The sequence below is a fragment of the Salvelinus fontinalis genome, chromosome 6 (genome assembly GCF_029448725.1).
Source record: "Salvelinus fontinalis isolate EN_2023a chromosome 6, ASM2944872v1, whole genome shotgun sequence".
In the NCBI taxonomy this organism is placed as follows: Eukaryota; Metazoa; Chordata; class Actinopteri; order Salmoniformes; family Salmonidae; genus Salvelinus; species Salvelinus fontinalis.
Window position 1 is genome coordinate 16,191,296 of NC_074670.1, and position 21,798 is coordinate 16,213,093.

Here is a 21,798-nt window from a genome sequence, read left to right on the forward strand (position 1 = left end):
AAGAGGGGCAGATTTCTTTTTAAACGCAGAGACAGCGGTTACTTTTTAGGAATGTAAGCATCCGGCCACTCCCACGGGAACAGGAGCCTCAGGTGTTCTGGAGTATTTGCTTTTAAATCCACGATTAAATAAGAAAATGGTGCTTTGGTAGCGTCCTCATAGCTCTTCATAAAGTAGGATTTCCTTCCCGGGGTACATCTGCTGAGCTAGAGTGTTAATTTGTAGTTTGTCTCTAGGGTTTTTGAACAAAACTATGTAATTGGCGTTCAAACTAATGGTACGGCTATTTTTACCTTGGTGAAGCACATTCTGCACCAAGTAAAGCACGGACAGGTTTCTATGATGAGTATATTGGGTAAAAGCTTGTGCAATTTCAGGATGTTCGCTACCTGCAAATAGCATATCGTCCAAAACCAGCAGATTGTTTTTATGAGTAGGGAGAAGTTCATCATCAGACAATGATTCAGGTATTCCTTCAACAAACTTGATTTTTATTTTCTTCAACAGTTCATCATACAAAGGTTTTGATAATACGAATAACACCACACAATATTGTCAGGCTTCTGAGATAACACATGTTCAAATTCTCTAAAATACTTTTTACAAAACAAGTTTTACCACTATTGGAGTGGCCTGCGATTAAGGCCGAAAATGGTAGTTGCAACCGGGGGTCAAAACCTTCTACAGCAGCCATTATATCTTAAGCTTTAAGACACACTGGGGCTTGTAGCATAAGTCAGTAGCCAAAGGGCAATGTGGTCCTGTCAGGTAAAAGCAGTCTCTTGTCATAGACTACCCTGAATCTTTTAGTATGTGGGGCATTCCTTAGATGGAAGCACTTTTTATCCCTAACATTTTTTTTGTAGGAGCTCAAAATCTCCAAGTTGCTATTCCGGTCGTTTATGAACCCCTCGACCAAGCGTGTGATTGATTCCAAGTTTACACGCCGGGCATTTTCATAGTTTTGTGCCACGCCTTTGGCTTTCAACACCACGTGATTGTCTTTAGTCCTAAAAGCATAGCTTTTGGGACCACAGGAGGACCATTCAGTGATATGGTCACCATCTTTGAGATCACTCGTTAAACCACCCAGATAGTTGCTAATTGGGGGTTTCCAATCACCCTGTTTGCTTACATAGACCACATAGTCTGTGTCGTGGTAAAGAACCCGCCTCTGAAGCTGCTCCATGAGGGCGTACAGTTCAAGTCGGCCATAGGCCGTGGTAAATGCTGCAAGAAACACATTTACATTACATTGGGGTAGAACCCACTTCTTGTTACATCTCCATTGCACCAGGGCAATGTCTTGACTCAAGAATGAAAAATGTGAAATTTCGTATTGGTCCGAAGAAACAAATTCCCAAAATTCTTTGTGGTCTTTAATGATTGACATTGTTATCATATTGCATCTCTGCGAAAGCTTCCCCCAAAGAGAGTTTAAGTACAATTTCGACACATTTCTTTTGGTTTTGTTGACCTCTATTCTGTCAGGGTCAAGAAGTATGCCTTCTCTGTCGTGATAGTCTTGAATGTACTTGTCTTTGCTCTCTTGATCTGTGACCAATGCAGGATAGCCTGAAGCCATTTGCTTGCATCTCAAGAAGGTCTTGATGTACTCTTTAAAAAGAGTGTCTGATTTCCTGGAAAAGTTTAACACTTCAAAGATTTTGGCCACACGATACCCCATCTCTAGAGCCTTAGAGAATTCAACTGCGACCCATACACCTGTCAGGGCTCTTTCTTGATCTGAGTGTTTACAAGGCTTTTCCTGGTTGTTGTTTTCACTGCAGGTGCGACAAAGGGAAAATAAAAGTTTTCCTTGAGGTCCCTTGTAAGGCAACACTGGTATAAACAAACCCCTAGGAGGGTAGACAGTTGCTTTGATCAGACCAAAATAGTTTTGGGGTAAGTTAAAGTCGCGGTGAATAATTTCAGGATGCCCCATAGGATAGCAGGAGGAACTCATTACATGAGGATAAAGGGATGTAAAATCTACATATCCTATTGTCTCGTCGGGTCACGCTACATACCGCAATGTCAAAGCATTGGTATGGCCTCTATACAAGGCCTGTCGTGGTTCTAAGGGTTCTGGTGTGTCAAAGCTGGAAAGAACATGAGGATCAGACTTTTTGAGTGCGGTCCACTCATGCGCCCACATCACATTCACTTTCAACCCGTAAGTAGCCTGTAACGATTCCAATTTGTCTTGGTACTTTTCCCAAAAAGTATTTTGGGTTAGGACACACATGGCCTGGGGCACAAAGCAAGATTTACAACCGTGGAAAAAACAACCGTTGTACTCAAACACGGTCTCAACACCGTCAATCTGTGTGTATCCATCTACACGATAAGGCCCAAAGGCCTTCTCACCCCTATTCAAAGCATGTTGAATAAAAATGTCTTTATCCTTGGCCAAGTACTCAAACCATTGAATTGACCCACTAGAGTATGACTTGAATTGGCGTCGGTAGTTGTCAGGCGAGGGGATAGCTATAGATGCTGTAGGTAGAAAGTGTGTACGATTGGTTTTCATGCATGCCGATGCAATAGTTGTACAACTCCAGGGGTCAATGCCTGCATCTTTGATTACCTCTTCTCTGAATCTGAGGCATCCTTCATGAAGTATAACTACATTGTTGTCACAGTATGACTCCATCTCTTTGTGGAAATCAAAAGTGCTGTGACATACTGTCTCGTACCATGTCATGAATCTCTCTCGCTCTTTGGGAGACATCTGATCACACCCGTACATTTCGGGGCTGGGATAAGCTCCAATATAATGTAGATTCTCCTCAGATGTGAAGAAATGTGGAAACCAGCCTTTCACAGAGTTCTCAAAACCCAAGGCCTCTGGCATTTGAGCCAATCTCATGGGTAAGAAGCTTAAACTGTCAATGTATCTCTGGTTGAAGGTGGGGTCTACAAAACACAAGATTTTACTACCTTGAGCTATGACACTGGGTGCAACGCCTTGCTGTATCAAGGGGTTCAAAAGAAGGTAGGAGTCATAGGCTCTAGAATTGTGCGCTATAAAGGTGAAGTTTCTGTACTGGGGTTTTCTAAAGTGTTTTAGAAAGAGGAGTGCACAATTGGGCTCCTCTGCTGACCACTTATCACCTTTGAAAGTTATGGTAGATACAAAAATAGACAAATGAACCCCTGATTGCTGATTAGTCTCAAAATCATAAAACACATATTTCTCTGAATGTTCATCTTCAGCCAAGGGCTGAATATAACACTCTTTTAGCCTTTCTAGAACCACTTCAGAGTCTCTGCTTTTCAAAGGCCCTTTACAGATTGGACAATGTATGATTCCACACACATGAGGTTTAGAGCTGTCTATTTTAAGGTTGTAATTGCACAGGCATTTTGGACATTTCTTGTTAATATCACAACTGCTTACAGATTTACAGGCCTTGGAGTGCCATGTTTAAATTTTGTGTTTTTCGTAACTGTAGGCCGAACAACATGTGCGGTGACAATCCGCACAGGGTGTCAGGTTTAAGGGTTGCATTGGGCAATTTATCCAGACATACTGAACAGTTATAACGGCACGAGTGCCCCCCTTTCGGGTGTAGCCTGTATGACAGACTGGACACACATATGGTGCGCCTAAAAACGCTGTGATGTTGGTAATAGCATAATAATGGTCGTTTTGCACATAAAAGTACAGAATCTGAGGATGAGGTTGTCGGTTGTTTTGAAATGTCAAGAGTGCTGCATTAGCTCTACTGTGGTACAAAACCACAATCTTGATGTTCAGAAAGTTTTCAAATTTGACTGTCAGAGAATGCCACTGCATCCTGTATACCTAGACCAACGGCAATTTGGAGCTCTCTAGCCTTTTGTAACGCTGCTAGATCCGTACATCCAGGGTTGAGTAAATGTACTAGGCCTATTGCAAAGCTTATTACCAGGATTGTGAACGTTTATAAGGTATGCCCTTTTATTGCTTATGATTTCTGATTGCATGAGGCTATCTAGTTTCCTTCTCTGCCCCCACCACCCAGGGGTTGACGTATTATTTGCACTACAAGCTCGAGGGTCCTATCGGCTATGACGGATAAATTTGACTGAACAAGTCGTTCCAGCAGGGCTATAAATTGTCAATGTCTGCTTCGCCATTGGGTAAAATAAGAGATACAGTGTTTTGCATGCTATCTCCACAAATTTCCAACTGTAAGACATCCCGAGGTTCGCCATAATCTCTTGCCCTGTCTAACAGTTCGTTCAGAGTATCCAATATCATCACATAAAACACTGCATAGTCAAGATTCTGATTCAGCCATGTGAAATTGAAAAACTGACGAATCTCTGTATTGCTGAATTTATTTTGGTACACAACCCCGGACACTTCTATCAAGACCATCTCCCTCCTGATTTAGTAGACAATTTTCCAATTCCTCAAAAACATCGAATTGTGTTTCAGACTCTTCGGACATGGGAGTTAATGGCGGGGTCTGTGTGGGGTCCTGTGTAGAAGATCTTATGCTCTCATTCATCTGGTTAATTAACAATATGAGTGCGTCAGGGATCTGGGATAACAGGTTTTCATTGGTCGTCCCGGACTCATTCATATGATTAATTAATTCTATGAGTTCAGTGGGAATCTCGGCAATAGGGTTTCATCTATCGGAATTATGTCTGATGCTACCCCTGCATCATTCATCTGGTTAATTAAAGCTTGGAGTTCATGCGGTATCTGGGATAACAGGGTTTCAACTGTCTCAATTATGTCTTATGTCTGTTGGCTCATCCATTTGGGTAATTAATGATGTGTGTTCTTGCGGTATTCTGGAAGGATCCATGTTACATATAGGTTTTTAGCGCCTGTATTTGCGTTTTTTAATCGGTTTGTTGTTTAACAAACGTGGCTTTGTTCTATGCCAGAAGGATAGATCCTGACTGTGTTGCCGCTCGAGTAAAGCTACCATTCGTTTGTGTAGCAAAATCTTTCTGGATTTTAGAGCCCTGGAAAAGGCTGTGAGAAACCTAGCTTGTTCTATTTCAGGTTTGGGTGTTTCTACAAAAGAATTGGCTGAATCAAGAAGGCTGGCCGCTTCACATAACATCAAGTCGTCTACCTCTGAAATGTAATTTAAAACGTTGAAATCGTCCGGGTTCCGTGTTTTACTGTGAATGTCTGGTGCACCGAAATCCTCCGCGTGCTCTTGTTGTGTATGGTCTGCTGTCCCGTTATACGCCGGGGAGGAGTCTGAAAGAAAATAATATATACAAAATAGGTTATTAAACATAAAATATATTAGATAAAAAATGTCAAATACATTTCAGATATAATACTATATATTAACAATAGATAATTAAATTACCTCTGCTTTTTTGACGCGGGCTGTTCTGACGAATCGCGGATACCGTGGGCTCTAGACTTTTTTCACCAGGCATTCCAGATTCTGCCGGGCATGTCATCGTTGGAGTCTGAAAAAACATTATTCGTCATTGTTTTAACATATTCAATCATAAAAATGTATATATAATAATAAAATATGTATAACTAATAACATATAATGGCTTCATACCGTGTCCATGTAGCGCCGTTTCTTGAAGCAGTAAGTTTCCGGCCCAGTAACACTTCTCGGGCTGGGGTGATTCTGCGCAATGCACTTGCGCCCGATCGTGTCTCTAATGAGAGATAGTGTTTCAAAACAAAAGGGGGTGGGGTGTGTGTCTCTGCATGGGGCGTTTGAAACCAAAAAGGTTTGGGCTTGGCACTTTCGAATTCATTACCGAACATGCCTTTCAAATAGGTATTTATCTCACCCCAGAGGATGTGGGGGGGCTAAAAAGTCAAACAACCCAGACAGAATATATCATGTCTAGACAACCTCCTACGGTTTAAAACACATGTTATTTCTAATCAGCACATATACTAATGGTCCCCCCACCCCAGGTCTATACATTTACATCGGACATCCCCCAAGCTCCTACCCCTGAGGTGCTATGAAGCATAAATGCAATACTGGCAGACAGAATATGTCGAGACACCCTCCTGTTGTTTTTGGGTCTCTAAACATTCTGGGGTACAATATGACCATTTTTGCATACAGGATGTAGCCCGAAAAACGTCACCCTCGCTCTGTAAACTAATTAGACGGCCTCTCTTTTAAATTGCATATTCAACAGCTGAATTTGGGATTTTATTTTAGGAATAAGGCCTAAAGGCTTGGTTTTCTTTTGAAGCCAGAAGGCTAGTATCAGCCTTAAAAAATACTTTTAAACTGGAAGAACTTGTCCCGATTGGTATTTTTAAATCACTGATGAATGATCTTGAGACTGATTCCCTGACCTGTCAATGTTTTTAATTTGCTGTTTTTGATTTTGTTATACTCTTGTGAATTCTATGGTTTTTACTAGATTACTTGTAGTTTTTCATGTTGTTTGTCTGTAATTTTTGTAATGACTTGGTGCTGCCTATCTTGGCCAGGATGCTCTTGAAAAATAGATTTAATCTCAATGAGCCCTTCTTGGTTAAATAAAATAAAAGTACAGACCTTTTAAAACATGCTATAATTTTTTAAACATTTTTACTATTCCTTTCTTACAGATAAAGGGCCAGGTTATAGGTTATCCCCGACATCCATCCATCTCCAATTCCCGTCGTCAAGACAGACTCTCTTGCACGCGCCATCAAAGCTCCGTCAGTTTCACTCCATGGATAGATCAAACGTCTTGCATATAGACCCTGGGTATGTCTTAAGGATAGAAGCGGCAAGCGACAAAATTGTTCACGATTTTGGAAAAGACTGTCCAGCTTATTCATCAGGGTTATGAAAATAGGGTAATCAATCCATTTAAAGCTAAACACTGGCATAAAAAAGTTAACATCCTTGCAGGCTTTGGAAAATACATATGACCTGACAGATTTTGTCACATTTGTACTATCATATTGTTCACATGCTAAAATTGTCACTTTGGAGTCAGGGCTATACGCTATTGAAGAGATCCTTATGGCTTTCAAATCACTGCGCCCGCACACAAGCTCTTCCAATGCATAGCCTGGCAGGGTTGTACCACTCAGGGCCTGTTCAATTTGACAGAGCGCTAGCCGTATCTTAAGCCATTCTCTCATACGCAGCGCAGGAGAAAAACTCCTTTTGCATGATAAAGTGGGTTGGGACCACTGTCTGTGAAAATCTTCACAGTTGAATCCTCAGGTTGGAATATGTAAATCATATGTCCAGCACTTGTATCCAAACCTCCTTTAAAACATTCAGGGGCCTCATACAAAAGGTCCTCGATGCTTTTATCATTGGGTTTGTGACAAGAAGCGCAAAGCACCCCGAGAATTGGCCTAGGAGACATAATTTTCTGTTTAATGTTGTGGGTTGATTTTTAAAATCTTGTTTAGTGTTCTGGGGCCACATGTGGTGTTCTGTGTCTTATTTATAATGTGTCTGCCACCAACACAATCCCCCCAGGACATTCCTGCTTCATAGACAACAGCCCTAAGGGCAATAAAATAGGGTGTGTGGGGCCATCCTCTTTGAATTGTTGAAACACATCCCCCCCAGTTCAACGAGGTCCCTACACATCAATCATCATGACAACTTCAAAGGAATAGATGCAATATAGACACAAATTAACACACACTCTAACACCTGACAACAGGAGCAGGATGCCCTTATATTGGCATAACCACGTGACACGTTCCCGCCAGGATGTCCTGACCGGATGCCAGTATTTGGGCATACACACGTCATCCGGACATAGGGTCATAAATCAAACGTTTGACGCGCGCCGTCTACTTTATTCTCTCTGTGTACCATAACCATTTTAATTTATAAGTATTATGTTTATAAAAAAATATAGATATATACGTATAATACTAATAATATATTAGATATGTAGAGAGGTTCTGGTGGGTCTAAAGTGGAGTTTTACAATCGTTTTACCATAAGTAAATTCGATACTTTCATTCTGATCCGTTTTAAGCTCAACCAGAATGTTTTCAATATATTTCTTGCTTACAGGTACATAGTGTGGCTTGTCATAGTTAACAGTGACTACATCACCATCCTTTCCCTCTATATGAACTGTTCTCAGGAGGGGCACACAACTGTCTCCTTCCCTTTGATAGGATATGATGTCGGTATACACAAATATGTTGTGAAACCCTGCATGTATATCCGCAGGGAATGGGAATAATTTATCACTCACATACGTCCATTTATTGGAACTCATCCCCAACATGTAGGCTAAATTACCGCTGGTCTTTATACCCCCATCAGCATCCCCTGAGATTTGTACACGTTTATGAATAGGATTGTAGTTCAAGAGTATTTCCATATTGTTCAGGGTTAGGAGTTCGTTCAACTCTGAGATGATCCTCTCTACAGTTCAATAGAACCCTTTTTTAAGCTTTTTAAGTTTTGGGGGTTCCGATATCCTTTTGCAATAAAAATCACGGTCCTTTTCCTTGATATTATACCAACTATGGGGGTATGTAATCTCGCTGAGACCTACTTCCCAGGCCTCTGATAACTCTACAGGCTTTGTAAAATTGGTTGTATAATTCGAACTTTGGTTATTCATATATATATGTGCAGACGCATTACTGGGGAGAGTCAGGTAGAATCCATTGTGCTCCATGATGCACTCCTGTGTACACTCTAATGATGGTGTTTTTATCATGCATGAGGGTTTAAGTTAACCCCCGCTGCCTCCACCATTTCGTGCTCTAATACCCAACTGTTGAACTTTTGGGGCCAGTTTTTTCAACGGACCAGCACCCATTTTTTTACCCTTTTCTCTCTTTTGATCCAGAATCTCCTCCACGTGAAAGACTTTGTCTTTACCCAACTGTACCTTCTGTAGTTCCTTCTCATAAAAGGAACCCTCTATAAGCTCCCCGTCATAATCTTTTAACTTGTAGACAGGAGGTATACGTGGTAGACATTCGGTAACTGTGAACAACTCATCGCTGTAACCCTGCTCATATTTTTTGTCAAACACCCCTCAACTTGGATATACGTACCAAGTCCCCCACTATGAATTTAAAATCAATTTTTTTCTTACAGCGAAGGGGGAACAAACCATACAGATTTTTAAAGACTTGCAAAGAGTTTTCAGAAGAGACCTCGGAGGGTTTCATCTGTATACTCTTATGGTAGCTGTAGTTGTAACCCTTTACTAAATCTTGAACTATATCGACATATCTATGTGTGTTGTGAGCTGTAAAGTTTTTCCACATCCCCTTCTTCAAAGTTCTGTTAAAGCGTTCCACAACTGAAGCTTTCAAATCCGAACTTGTAGCAAAATTTACTATATTGTGCTTCTATGTGACTTTTTGAAAAGTATTATTAAAAATGTATTTTCCGCCGTCAGTCTGCACTTGAGTGCTCCTCCTTCCTTCAAGATAGAGTCAAAGGCCCAGGTCACCTCTGCGCCACTCTTATTTTTTAAGACCCGTACAAATGCTATTTTAGAGAAAATATCTATAACTGTTAGCATGTAGCGATTTCTATAATTTTTATCTGCCTGGTCTTGCATGTCACATAGATCTGCCTGAAACTGGGACAAGGGATGAGTAGAAAACTATTTTATGCAGAGTGTAAGCGTCCTGCTCTGCTAGCCATTCATTCACTTGAGCAGCGCCTAACCTGCTACCTGTTTCTTCGGCTATAGCTCTCTGGAACCGCTCCTTACCCCCATAAGACCCAGGGTTACTAGTGACCATATCCCCCGTGCATCCTGCAAAAGGCGGAGGTGTTGCTAACATTTACGATAGCAAATTTCAATTTACAAAAAAAAAGAAGACGTTTTCGTCTTTTGAGCTTCTAGTCATGAAATCTATGCAGCCTACTCAATCACTTTTTATAGCTACTGTTTACAGGCCTCCTGGGCCATATACAGTGTTCCTCACTGAGTTCCCTGAATTCCTATCGGACCTTCTAGTCATAGCAGATAATATTCTAATTTTTGGTGATTTTAATATTCATATGGAAAAGTCCACAGACCCACTCCAAAAGGCTTTTGGAGCCATCATCGACTCAGTGGGTTTTGTCCAACATGTCTCTGGACCTACTCACTGCCACAGTCATACTCTGGACCTAGTTTTGTCCCATGGAATAAATGTTGTGGATCTTAATGTTTTTCCTCATAATCCTGGACTATCAGACCACCATTTTATTACGTTTGCAATCGCAACAAATAATCTGCTCAGACCCCAACCAAGGAGCATCAAAAGTCGTGCTATAAGTTCTCAGACAACACAAAGATTTCTTGATGCCCTTCCAGACTCCTTCTGCCTACCCAAGGACGTCAGAGGACAAAAATCAGTTAACCACCTAACTGAGGAACTCAATTTAACCTTGCGCAATACCCTAGATGCAGTTGCACCCCTAAAAACTAAAAACATTTGTCATAAGAAACTAGCTCCCTGGTATACAGAAAATACCCGAGCTCTGAAGCAAGCTTCCAGAAAATTGGAACGGAAATGGCGCCACACCAAACTGGAAGTCTTCCGACTAGCTTGGAAAGACAGTACCGTGCAGTATCGAAGAGCCCTCACTGCTGCTCGATCATCCTACTTTTCCAACTTAATTGAGGAAAATAAGAACAATCCAAAATGTATTTTTGATACTGTTGCAAAGCTAACTAAAAAGCAGCATTCCCCAAGTGAGGATGGCTTTCACTTCAGCAGTAATACAAATTACGGACTCCTCTTTAAATCTGCGTATTCCTCCAAAGCTTACCTGTCCTGAGTCTGCACAACTCTGCCAGGACCTAGGATCAAGAGAGACACTTAAGTGTTTTAGTACTGTATCTCTTGACACAATGATGAAAATAATCATGGCCTCTAAACCTTCAAGCTGCATACTGGATCCTATTCCAACTAAACTGCTTCATGTGCTTGGCCCTCCTATGTTGAACATAATAAACGGCTCTCTATCCACCGGATGTGTACCAAACTCACTAAAAGTGGCAGTAATAAAGCCTCTCTTGAAAAAGCCAAACCTTGACCCAGAAAATATAAAAAACTATCGGCCTATATCGAATCTTCCATTCCTCTCAAACTTTTTAGAAAAAGCTGTTGCGCAGCAACTCACTGCCTTCCTGAAGACAAACAATGTATACGAAATGCTTCAGTCTGGTTTTAGACCCCATCATAGCACTGAGACTGCACTTGTGAAGGTGGTAAATGACCTTTTAATGGCATCAGACCGAGGCTCTGCATCTGTCCTCGTGCTACTAGACCTTAGTGCTGCCTTTGATACCATCGATCACCACATTCTTTTGGAGAGAATGGAAACCCAAATTGGTCTACGCAGACAAGTTCTGGCCTGGTTTAGATCTTATCTGTCGGAAAGATATCAGTTTGTCTCTGAATGGTTTGTCCTCTGACAAATCAACTGTACATTTCGGTGTTCCTCAAGGTTCCGTTTTAGGACCACTATTGTTTTCACTATATATTTTACCTCTTAGGGATGTCATTCGAAAACATAATGTTAACTTTCACTGCTATGCGGATGACACACAGCTGTACATTTCAATGAAACATGGTGAAGCCCCAAAATTGCCCTCGCTAGAAGCCTGTGTTTCAGACATAAGGAAGTGGATGGCTGAAAACGTTCTACTTTTAAACTCGGATAAAACAGAGATGCTTGTTCTAGGTCCCAAGAAACAAAGAGATATTCTGTTATCTGACAATTAATCTTGATGGTTGTAATGTCGTCTCAAATAAAACTGTGAAGGACCTTGGCGTTACTCTGGACCCTGATCTCTCTTTTGACGAACATATCAAGACTGTTTCAAGGACAGCTTTTTTCCATCTACGTAACATTGCAAAAATCAGACATTTTCTGTCCAAAAATGATGCAGAAAAATTTATCCATGCTTTTGTTACTTCTAGGTTAGACTACTGCAATGCTCTACTTTCCGGCTACCCGGATAGAGCACTAAATAAACTTCAGTTAGTGCTGAATACGGCTGCTAGAATCCTGACTAGAACCAAGAAATTTGATCATATTACTCCAGTGCTAGCTTCCCTACACTGGCTTCCTGTTAAGGCAAGGGCTGATTTCAAAGTTTTACTGTTAACCTATAAAGCGTTACATGGGCTTGCTCCTACCTATCTTTCCGAGTTGGTCCTGCCGTACATACCTACACGTACACTACGGTCACAAGACGCAGGCCTCCTAATTGTCCCTAGAATTTCTAAGCAAACAGCTGGAGGCAGGGCTTTCTCCTATAGATCTCCATTTTTATGGAATAGTCTGCCTAGACATGTGAGAGACGCAGACTCGGTCTCAACCTTTAAGTCTTTACTGAAGACTTATCTCTTCAGTAGGTTATATGATTGAGTGTACTCTGGCCCAGGAGTGTGAAGGTGAACGGAAAGGCTCTGGAGCAACGAACCGCCCTTGCTGTCTCTGCCTGGCCGGTTCCCCTCTCTCCACTGGGATTCTCTGCCTCTAACCCTATTACAGGGGCTGAGTCACTGGCTTACTGGTGCTCTTTCATGCCGTCCTTAGGAGGGGTGCGTCACTTGAGTGGGTTGAGTTACTGACGTGATCTTCCTGTCTGGGTTTGGCGCCCCCCCTTGGTTTGTGCTGTGGTGGAGATCTTTGTGGGCTATACTCGGCCTTGTCTCAGGATGGTAAGTTGGTGGTTGAAGATATTCCTCTAGTGGTGTGGGAGCTGTGCTTTGGCAAAGTGGGTGGGGTTATATCCTTCCTGTTTGGCCCTGTCCGGGGGTATCATCGGATGGGGCCACAGTGTCTCCTGACCCCTCCTGTCTCAGCCTCCAGTATTTATGCTGCAGTAGTTTATGTGTCGGGGGGCTAGGGTCAGTTGGTTATATCTGGAGTACTTCTCCTGTCTTATCTGGTGTCCTTTTGTGAATTTAAGTATACTCTCTCTAATTCTCTCCTTCTCTCTTTCTTTCTCTCTCTCGGAGGACCTGAGCCCTAGGACCATGCGTCAGGACTACCGGGCATGATGACTCCTTGCTGTCCCCAGTCCACCTGGCCTTGCTGCTGTTCCAGTTTCAACTGTTCTGCCTGCGGCTATGGAACCCTGACCTGTCCACCGGATGTGCTACCTGTCCCAGACCTGCTGTTTTCAACTCTCTAAAGATCGCAGGAGCGGTAGAGATACTCTTAATGATCGGCTATGAAAAGCCTACTGACATTTACTCCTGATTTATTATTTGACCATGCTGGTCATTTATGAACATTTGAACATCTTGGCCATGTTCTGTTATAATCTCCACCCGGCACAGCCAGAAGAGAACTGGCCACCCCTCAAAGCCTGGTTCCTCTCTAGGTTTCTTCCTAGGTTTTGGCCTTTCTAGGGAGTTTTTCCTAGCCGCCGTGCTTCTACACCTGCATTGCTTGCTGTTTGGGGTTTTAGGTACAGCACTTCGAGATATTAGCTGATGTACGAAGGGCTATATAAAATAAACTTGATGGATTTGGTTAGAAGGGGTATAATAAATGTTTTTCAAGACCTGCTCCGCCATCCTTCTTGCCTCTCTGATGTACAATAACGTTAATGAGCCCCTTTCAAATAACCAGAACATTTTCATTTTGCATTTTATTTTTGCAAACATCAAGTATTACGTGTACAGACAATTCAGGATACGTAGCAGGATATTAGTGCCCCTTTTCTCAACGACCCATGCATGCAACATCTTGTGTACTTGGTTTACATTTACAGGCTTGTATCGCAGAATTTTTTTAATACACACATCCATTATATAAGTATATAAACAACAAATGATACATGTTACAATTAAACAGTGTTTCAAACAAATAAAGTAAAATCTTAGACAAGGCGGGGTTTCTAGTTCTTCAGAATCATCCACAAGATGGGATACCAGTTGTGTCCATTGTAGACTCCCGCCCGTATGTCTTACATGATTCATGATTTGCTCCATTTTTAGCACACGCTCTGCATTACCCCATGTATTGTGGGTTGTGTACAATGATACATTGTTCACTTTATTTTCAATAATTTGCTGCAAAACATTTGTAAGTTCTCGCAAAAGAAAAAATGTGTTTATTCTCTCTAACATCGTATGCATATAGTTACACATTGCTTTACATCTAAATAAAAATAAGTTTTGTTATTGGTTCTCTTGGGGTTTATTGAGCCAGAAAGTCACCACATCAGCCACCAAAGCTTCCTTGTATTTGTTGTCATCCACCAGTGTGTGCCGGATTTCTTTGAGTTTCTTGTGGATGTAGATCACCTCCTTCAGCTCATGTAGGAAAGCCTCGGTTACCCCGTAAATTCTGGGAATAGATGGTACAAGACCCATAGACTCCAGGGCTCTGACCAGCGACGGTATAAAGCGGCTGGACCACAGTCTTTTCACCAGCTCCTCAAAATGGTTGAATAAGTAGTACCGGGGTGGGTCATATAAACACGGATGTCATCGTTGGCTGGGGTGATTAATCTCACAACCGATTAATTTTTCTCTTATATACGCTCCAATCACCACGTCTAAAAGTGCGGCTACAGAGGCCTTGATGGTGTCCACAAAAATAGTACTGACCACCCCATCAAACGCATCCTCAGGCGGTGTACTTGTCGGGGGGCATGCCTGGGGGGAGTAGAATGGAGGACTGTGAGGCATAGAGTCCTTAGGGTCTGATACCCATGACGTATCGGAGTCCTGGTATGGTGTATGAATATCCATGGTATATGCTAAAATGATGAACCGGAGGCTTTATGGTCACCCCTTTTATTGTTGAACCATTCCTTTGGTATCGGGGCGTGGTTAACGTAGCAGCCGCGTACTTAGTTTTCAATGGGGGCTGACCCTTCTGAGGATGGACCTTCTTGGGGTTCTTTTGAATCATAATCCTTAGGATTCGTATATATCATGCACTTCCTTAGCTGAACAATACTCTGCCATTGTTGGCTCTGTACAAAAAGAGCATCCACTAACTAACATTTTCAATTCCATTATATTCCAACTTTTAAAAGGAATAAGCATACGCAACCTAAAATCCCCAGTCAGACCACCATCACTGTTTTCGTTGCGGATTTTCTCGTTGCTGATATAGAACTCCACGCACCCACATGGAAGTTCATTCTTTCTTTGTATTTTCACCCTATGAAATATTCTTCCTGAGGAGTCAGGGGCACCTTCCCGACGGGTCTCGTAGCCCGTAAACAAGCTATACCCCTTTGTGATAACTCTTAGTTCAGGACACACCACCTTGCGAAACACCTGACAGTCTTCAAGCCTGTAGTCCACTCCTAAAGTCTGGTCTGTAAATTCTTCTCCTTCGGCTATGGTATAGAGCTTCACTCTACAGGCCTGGTAATCAAACAGATAACCCCATAGCTGTCCATTAGACATCATCACTTGATCTGTCAGCGCAGTTGCGGGCGGTATTTGGGTTCTATACATATTTAGCAACCGTTTTTTTGGCGCATCGTATATTGATGCTTTATACTCTGGCCTTTCTCTGTTTCAACCGAGGTCCTGCTTCCGTTGTTCTGGTCATCACATGTGTGTCACTGATCACAAAATCCATGTTTAATTTCTTTAGTGGTTTATCGTGGTCGCTTGTGGTGTTCTGGGGTTTATTTATAATGCGGCTGCCCCCCAATAACCCTGGACATTCCTGATTCATAGACAACAGCCCTAAGGTCACTACAACATACTCTTTGAAATGTTCAAACACATCCCCCAGTTCAATGAGATCCCTACACATCAATCATCATGACAGCTTCAAAGGAACAGATGCACTATCTGGTTAAATAAACACTCACTCTAAGGCGTGAGAACTGAAGGCAGGATGTCCTGCAGGATGCCCATATATGGGCACACACACCTGAACCATAAAGTAAGTTCATAAATCACACGTTTGACGTGTGCCGTCTACTATATTCTCTCTAACCCTAAATCCGTAAACACGGGCACCCTCATAGATATCATCCTGACCAACCTGCCTTCTAAATACACCTCTGCTGTCTTCAACCAGGATCTCAGCGATTGCTGCCTCATTGCCTGCGTCCATAATGGGTCCGCAGTCAAACGACCACCACTCATCACTGTCAAAGGCTCCCTAAAACACTTCAGCGAGCAAGCCTTTCTAATCGACCTGGCCCGGGTATCCTGGAAGGATTTTGACCTCATTCCGTCAGTAGAGGATGCCTGGTTATTCTTTAAAAGTGCTTTCCTCACCATCTTAAATAAGCATCTCCCTCACTAAATTTAAGTATCAGCTGTCAGAGCAGTTTACCGATCATTGCACCTGGGCACAGCCCATCTGTAAATAGCCCACCCAACTACCTCATCCCCATACTGTTATTTTTTTTTTTACTCCTTTACACCCCAGTATCTTTACTTGTACATTCATCTTCTGCACTATATTTCACTACAGTGTTTAATTGCTAAATTGTAATTATTTTGCCACTGTGGCCTATTTATTGCCTTACCTCCCTAATCTTACTACATTTGCACACACTGTATATAGATTTTTCTATTGTGCTATTGACTGTACGTTTGTTTATCCCATGTGTAACTCTGTGTTGTTGTTTGTGTCGCACTGCTTTGCTTTATCTTGGCCAGGTTGCAGTTGTAAATGAGAACTTGTTCTCAAGTGGCCAACCTGGTTAAATAAAGGTGATTTTTTTTTAAAGAACTACACTTGTTGTATTCGGTGCATATGCAAATAAAATTTGATTTGAATGAAAACTCCTTTTAATAAGAACAAACTCTCGGAGAGCCTATAAAAACCTTTAATGAATTGTCTTTTATTGCACCGATAAAAGATAGCTATTGTGACACAAGATGGTTAAACGGAAATGTACCATAGCTGGCTGGCAATTGTCAAATTTATTTTCTAAATGCGACTTTTCTAAATGTCGACAAAACAAAATCACTGGACATGTTCATGGAAACTTAGCAAATGACTATCCTTTTCCGAGTATGCAGACTACTCAGTCCTTTACTTTTTGTACCAGATTGTCGAGATGTGTTCCCCTCATCTTGTTTCCCATGCAGGAAATAGTATGTTTTGAGTAATTTAAGTACATTATTGTAAAATAACAATTACGGTGGTTTAGTCTTCACTAAAGCAGTGTCATTATCAGACCTATATGAATATTAGGTTAATGTACAGTGGGGCAAAAAAGTATTTAGTCAGCCACCAATTGTGCAAGTTCTCCCACTTAAAAAGATGAGCAAGGCCTGTAATTTTCATCATAGGTACACTTCAACTATGACAGACAAAATGAGAAAAAAAATCCAGAAAATCACGTTGTAGGATTTATTATATATATATATATATATATATATATTATATATATATATATAATTTGCAAATAAATTCATTAAAAATCCTACAATGTGATTTTCTGGATTTTCTTTTCTCATTTTGTCTGTCATAGTTGAAGTGTACCTATGATGAAAATTACAGGCCTCTCACAATCCCCCCCCAAAATATTTTTTTTGCTGCACCTGCTGCCTTTGCTTGATAGAATTTTGGGTGCTCTATATACTCCTAGGTGCTTGTTTAATCCGTTCTGCGTTGCGCCGGCTGTGACATCAATTTATTGACTGACGTTTAAAATTAGTCCCAGTCGCCCTGATCCAAATCCATTTCCTACTAAGTCCTTGGTGTCTAACCAATGAAGGGGGAACGAGTCAATATGAGCATGTAGCCTTGGCGAAATAACAGAAATGTAATCGCTTGCGGCAATCTATGAGGTTATCTTGGCTTGTCTCAAGTCCCTGAGTGATGGAAGAAGAAAAACTAGTGAAAATGTTCAGTTTGACGAGCCCTCTGACGATCACAATTGGCTTCCAATGCTTAGGTGGTTAAGCCACAAAACACGATTTTCAAAGGCTGTGAAAAAGGATTTTCACAATATGTTGATCTGTTGCTAATAGACTAGCACGTATTCCTTCATAAAAAAGAGGAACATTATACTGTGTGGAAACAACAGTCTTTTGGATATACCATGCTCGCTCATTGGACATGTGGGGTGCATATGTATACATTTACAGGGAAAGAGGGGATACCTCGTCAGTTGTCCAACTGAATGTATTCAACTGAAATGTGTCTGCATTTAACCCAACTCCTCTGAATCAGAGAGATGCAGGGGGCTGCCATAATCAACATCCAAGTCTTCGGCGCCAGGGGAACAGTAGGTGAACTGCCTTGCTCAGGGGCAGAACAACACATTTTTACCTTTTCAGCTTGGGGATTCAATCCAGCAACCTTCCGGTTATTTGGCCCAACGCTCTAACCACAAGGCTACCTGCTCTAACCACTAGGCTACCCTATCATTATTTAATTTGTGTGTGTGTGTGCACGTGTGTGTGTATGCACATGTGTGTGTGTGTGTGTGTGTGTGTGTGTGTGTGTGTGTGTGTGTGTGTGTGTGTGTGTGTGCACGTGTGTGTGTGTGTGTGTGTGTGTGTGCATCTCCTACTCCAGCAAAAATTGCTTGCTTACATATCTGTCAAAGCATTAGAATCCACTTCCCTACAAATCAATGGCTACCCCCCCCCCCCCCCTTGCTTATGGATTAGTTTGGTGAGAAGGTTGACGTTTATAGGGATGAGTATTTTCCTGGAGGCAGCACTGAGCAATTTCCAGTGTCAAAGTCAAAATTGGCTATATATTGTGAAAATGTAGGGGGGGGGTTAAGGTTTTAATTAAAGGTTAGGGTTAGGCTCAAAGTTAGCAGTGTGGTTAAGGTTAGAGTTAAGGTTAAGTTTAAAATCAGATTGTATGACTTTGTGGCTGTGCCAGCTAGTGACTACCTGCAGAGCTGCCTCCAGTACATGTGTCATCTTAAGAAATGCCAACATGCATGTGGCAAGAGCCTTCACATTAAATGTTTCAGTTATTTAACTTCCTCTTAATGTATTTCACAGAGAGCACCGTTTATGTATTTTGGAGCAAAAGTACCAACCAAATCCTCATAGTCTTTCAACCCTGGAATTTAATCAGTGTTGAATGCGCCTTTAATGGAATCACAGCCTGGGTAGAAATTCAAGAACTGAAATATTTCATGTGAAGGCTTTTGCCAAATGCAGGTCTTTTTTGTCTCTTCTTTGTTTTTTTAACCATCTTCATTCTATAAATAATTGAGTTTAATATTTTTCTGGTAATCAGGGGCTGCAGAGTCTGCTTAATTGATCACCTTTCCTAGGTCTCTGATTGCTCTGGTTTCCCAAGTCTACGTCAGTCACTGGTTTTGTGAGAGAACAAACACCAGCAGACACCAGCAGACAATACAGACACCAGCAGACACACCAGACACCAGCAGATACTTCGGACACCAGCAGACACTGCAGACAACAGCAGACACTGTAGACACCAGAAGGCAGCAGCATCCACTTCAGACACAGTAGACACCAGCAGACACTGCACACACTAGAGACACCAACAGACACTGTAGACACCAGCAGACACTGTAGACACCAGCAGGCACAGCAGACAGTGGAGACACCAGCAGACACCAGCAGACACTAGCAGACACCAGCACACACCAGCAGACAACTGCAGACAACAGCACACACTAGCAGACACTAGCAGACACCAGCAGACACCAGCAAACACCAGACACTGCAGACACCAGCAGATACCAGCACACTCTGCAGACACTGCAGACACCAGACACCAAATATTCAACTTAATTATTTATCAAATGAAGAAGGTTAAAAAACTAATAGGAAATAAAAGATCCCCAAAGAATGGGAGAAGGATGAATCTTTTTAAAGTATTTTTGCCTTTTAATTTCTAACCCCCACCCCTCTGGAATATAACAGGAAAATTCAATTATGCCAGAAAGGTGAATACATTTGCAGCGGTACCGCTAGCCCCTGCGGCTCTGGCTTGTACCATTTCCCAATTCCCTGGTTGCCTTTAAGGCCACAGAAGAGAAGGGGAGCTTCCTGCCGTGACATTTTTGAGGAGAATGAATAGAGAGAGAGTACAGTTATTTATTAACAAAGCAAATGCAACAACGCAGTATCTGTGATGAGAAAGCATTATGGGTAACAGCGGAGATTGCTGTCTCATGGTCAGCCAGGAGATATTCTCTGATTCAAAACAGGGAGGCATTCAACAGCACGAACAGGCACATGAAAAAGGAATTATTTTAATGTGCACTATGTAAGGCTCCATATTGAGAGAAATAGTTCATTGTTATGAGCATATGTCTGTGTATGTCTACAGTACAGTATGTCTACAGTATGTCTACAATATGCCTTTGTGTATGTCTACAATATGTCTGTGTATGTCTACAGTACAGTATGTCTACAGTATGTTTACAGTATGTCTACAATATGTCTTTGTGTATGTCTACAGTTTGTCTTTGTCTATGTCTACAGTATGTCTTTGTGTATGTCTACAGTATGTCTTTGTGTATGGTACAATATATCTACAGTATGTCTGTGTGTATGTCTACAGTATGTCTACAATATATCTACAGTATGTCTACAGTATTTCTTTGTGTATGTCTACAGTATGTCTTTGTGTATGGTACAATATATCTACAGTATGTCTGTGTGTATGTCTACAGTATGTCTACAATATATCTACAGTATGTCTACAGTATTTCTTTGTGTATGTCTACAGTATGTCTTTGTGTATGGTACAATATATCTACAGTATGTCTGTGTGTATGTCTACAATATATCTACAATATATCTACAGTATGTCTGTGTGTATGTCTACAATATATCTACAATATGTCTTTGTGTATGTATACAGTATGTCTACAGTGTCTTTGTGTATATCTACAACATATCTACAGTATGTCTACAGTATTTCTTTGTGTATGTCTACAGTATGTCTTTGTGTATGGTACAATATATCTACAGTATGTCTGTGTGTATGTCTACAATATATCTACAATATATCTACAATATGTCTTTGTGTATGTATACAGTATGTCTACAGTGTCTTTGTGTATATCTACAACATATCTACAGTATGTCTACAGTATGTCTGTGTGTATGTCTACAGCATATATTTGTGTATGTCTACAGTGTGTCTCCTGTAAAAGAACACATAAAACACACTCATACAGGTATATATCCCGTCCCCCACTTACACAACCCCTTTGTTATGGCAAGCCTATATAAGTTCAGGAGGAAAATTGTGCTTAACAAATTGCATGGACTAACTCTGTGTACATAATGGTGTTTACCATGATTTTTGAATGACTACCTTATCTCTGTACCCCACACATAAAATTATCTGTAAGGTCTCTCAGTCGAACAGTACATTTTAAGCGCAGATTCAACAGAAAAGACCAGGGAGGTTTTTCAATGCCTCACCAAGGGGGGCACCTATTGGTAGACGGGTAAAAAAAAAGTATCCCTTTTATCCCTTTGAGCATGGTGAAGTTATTAATTGCACTTTGAATGGTGTATCAATACACCCAGTCATTACAAAGTACAGGCATCCTTCCTAACTCAGTTGACGGAGAGGAAGGAAACCGTTCAGGGATTTCACCATTAGGCCAATGGTAATTGTAAACCACTAGTTAAATGGCTGTGATAGGATACAACTGAGGACGGATCAACAACATTGTAGTTACTCCACAATATTAAGCTAAATGACAGAGTGAAAAGAAGGAAGTCTGTACAGAATACAAATATTCCAAAACATCCATCCGGTTTTCAATAAGGCACTGAAGTAAAACAGCAAGAGATTTGGTATGCAAATTGGAGTGGGTCTAGGGTTTCTGGGATAATGGTGTTGATGTGAGCCATGACCAGCCTTTCAAAGCACTTCATGGCTACAGACTTGAGCGCTCCGGGTCAGTAGTCATTTAGGCAGGTTACCTTAGTGTTCT

General features: G+C 41.4%; 1 protein-coding gene across 1 annotated transcript; it reads right to left on the reverse strand.

Annotated features, from left to right (window-relative positions):
- Positions 1 to 470: 470 nt before the first annotated feature.
- LOC129857164 (uncharacterized) lies at positions 471 to 5,646 on the reverse strand. The gene is made up of 3 exons (XM_055925141.1): positions 5,538 to 5,646; positions 5,331 to 5,436; positions 471 to 5,215 (listed from the first exon to the last, which is right to left on the reverse strand). Exon 3 carries the CDS (start codon positions 1,964 to 1,966, stop codon positions 737 to 739), a length of 1,230 nt encoding a protein of 409 aa, XP_055781116.1. The 5' UTR covers positions 1,967 to 5,215; positions 5,331 to 5,436; positions 5,538 to 5,646; the 3' UTR covers positions 471 to 736.
- Between the last annotated feature and the right edge of the window lie 16,152 nt (positions 5,647 to 21,798).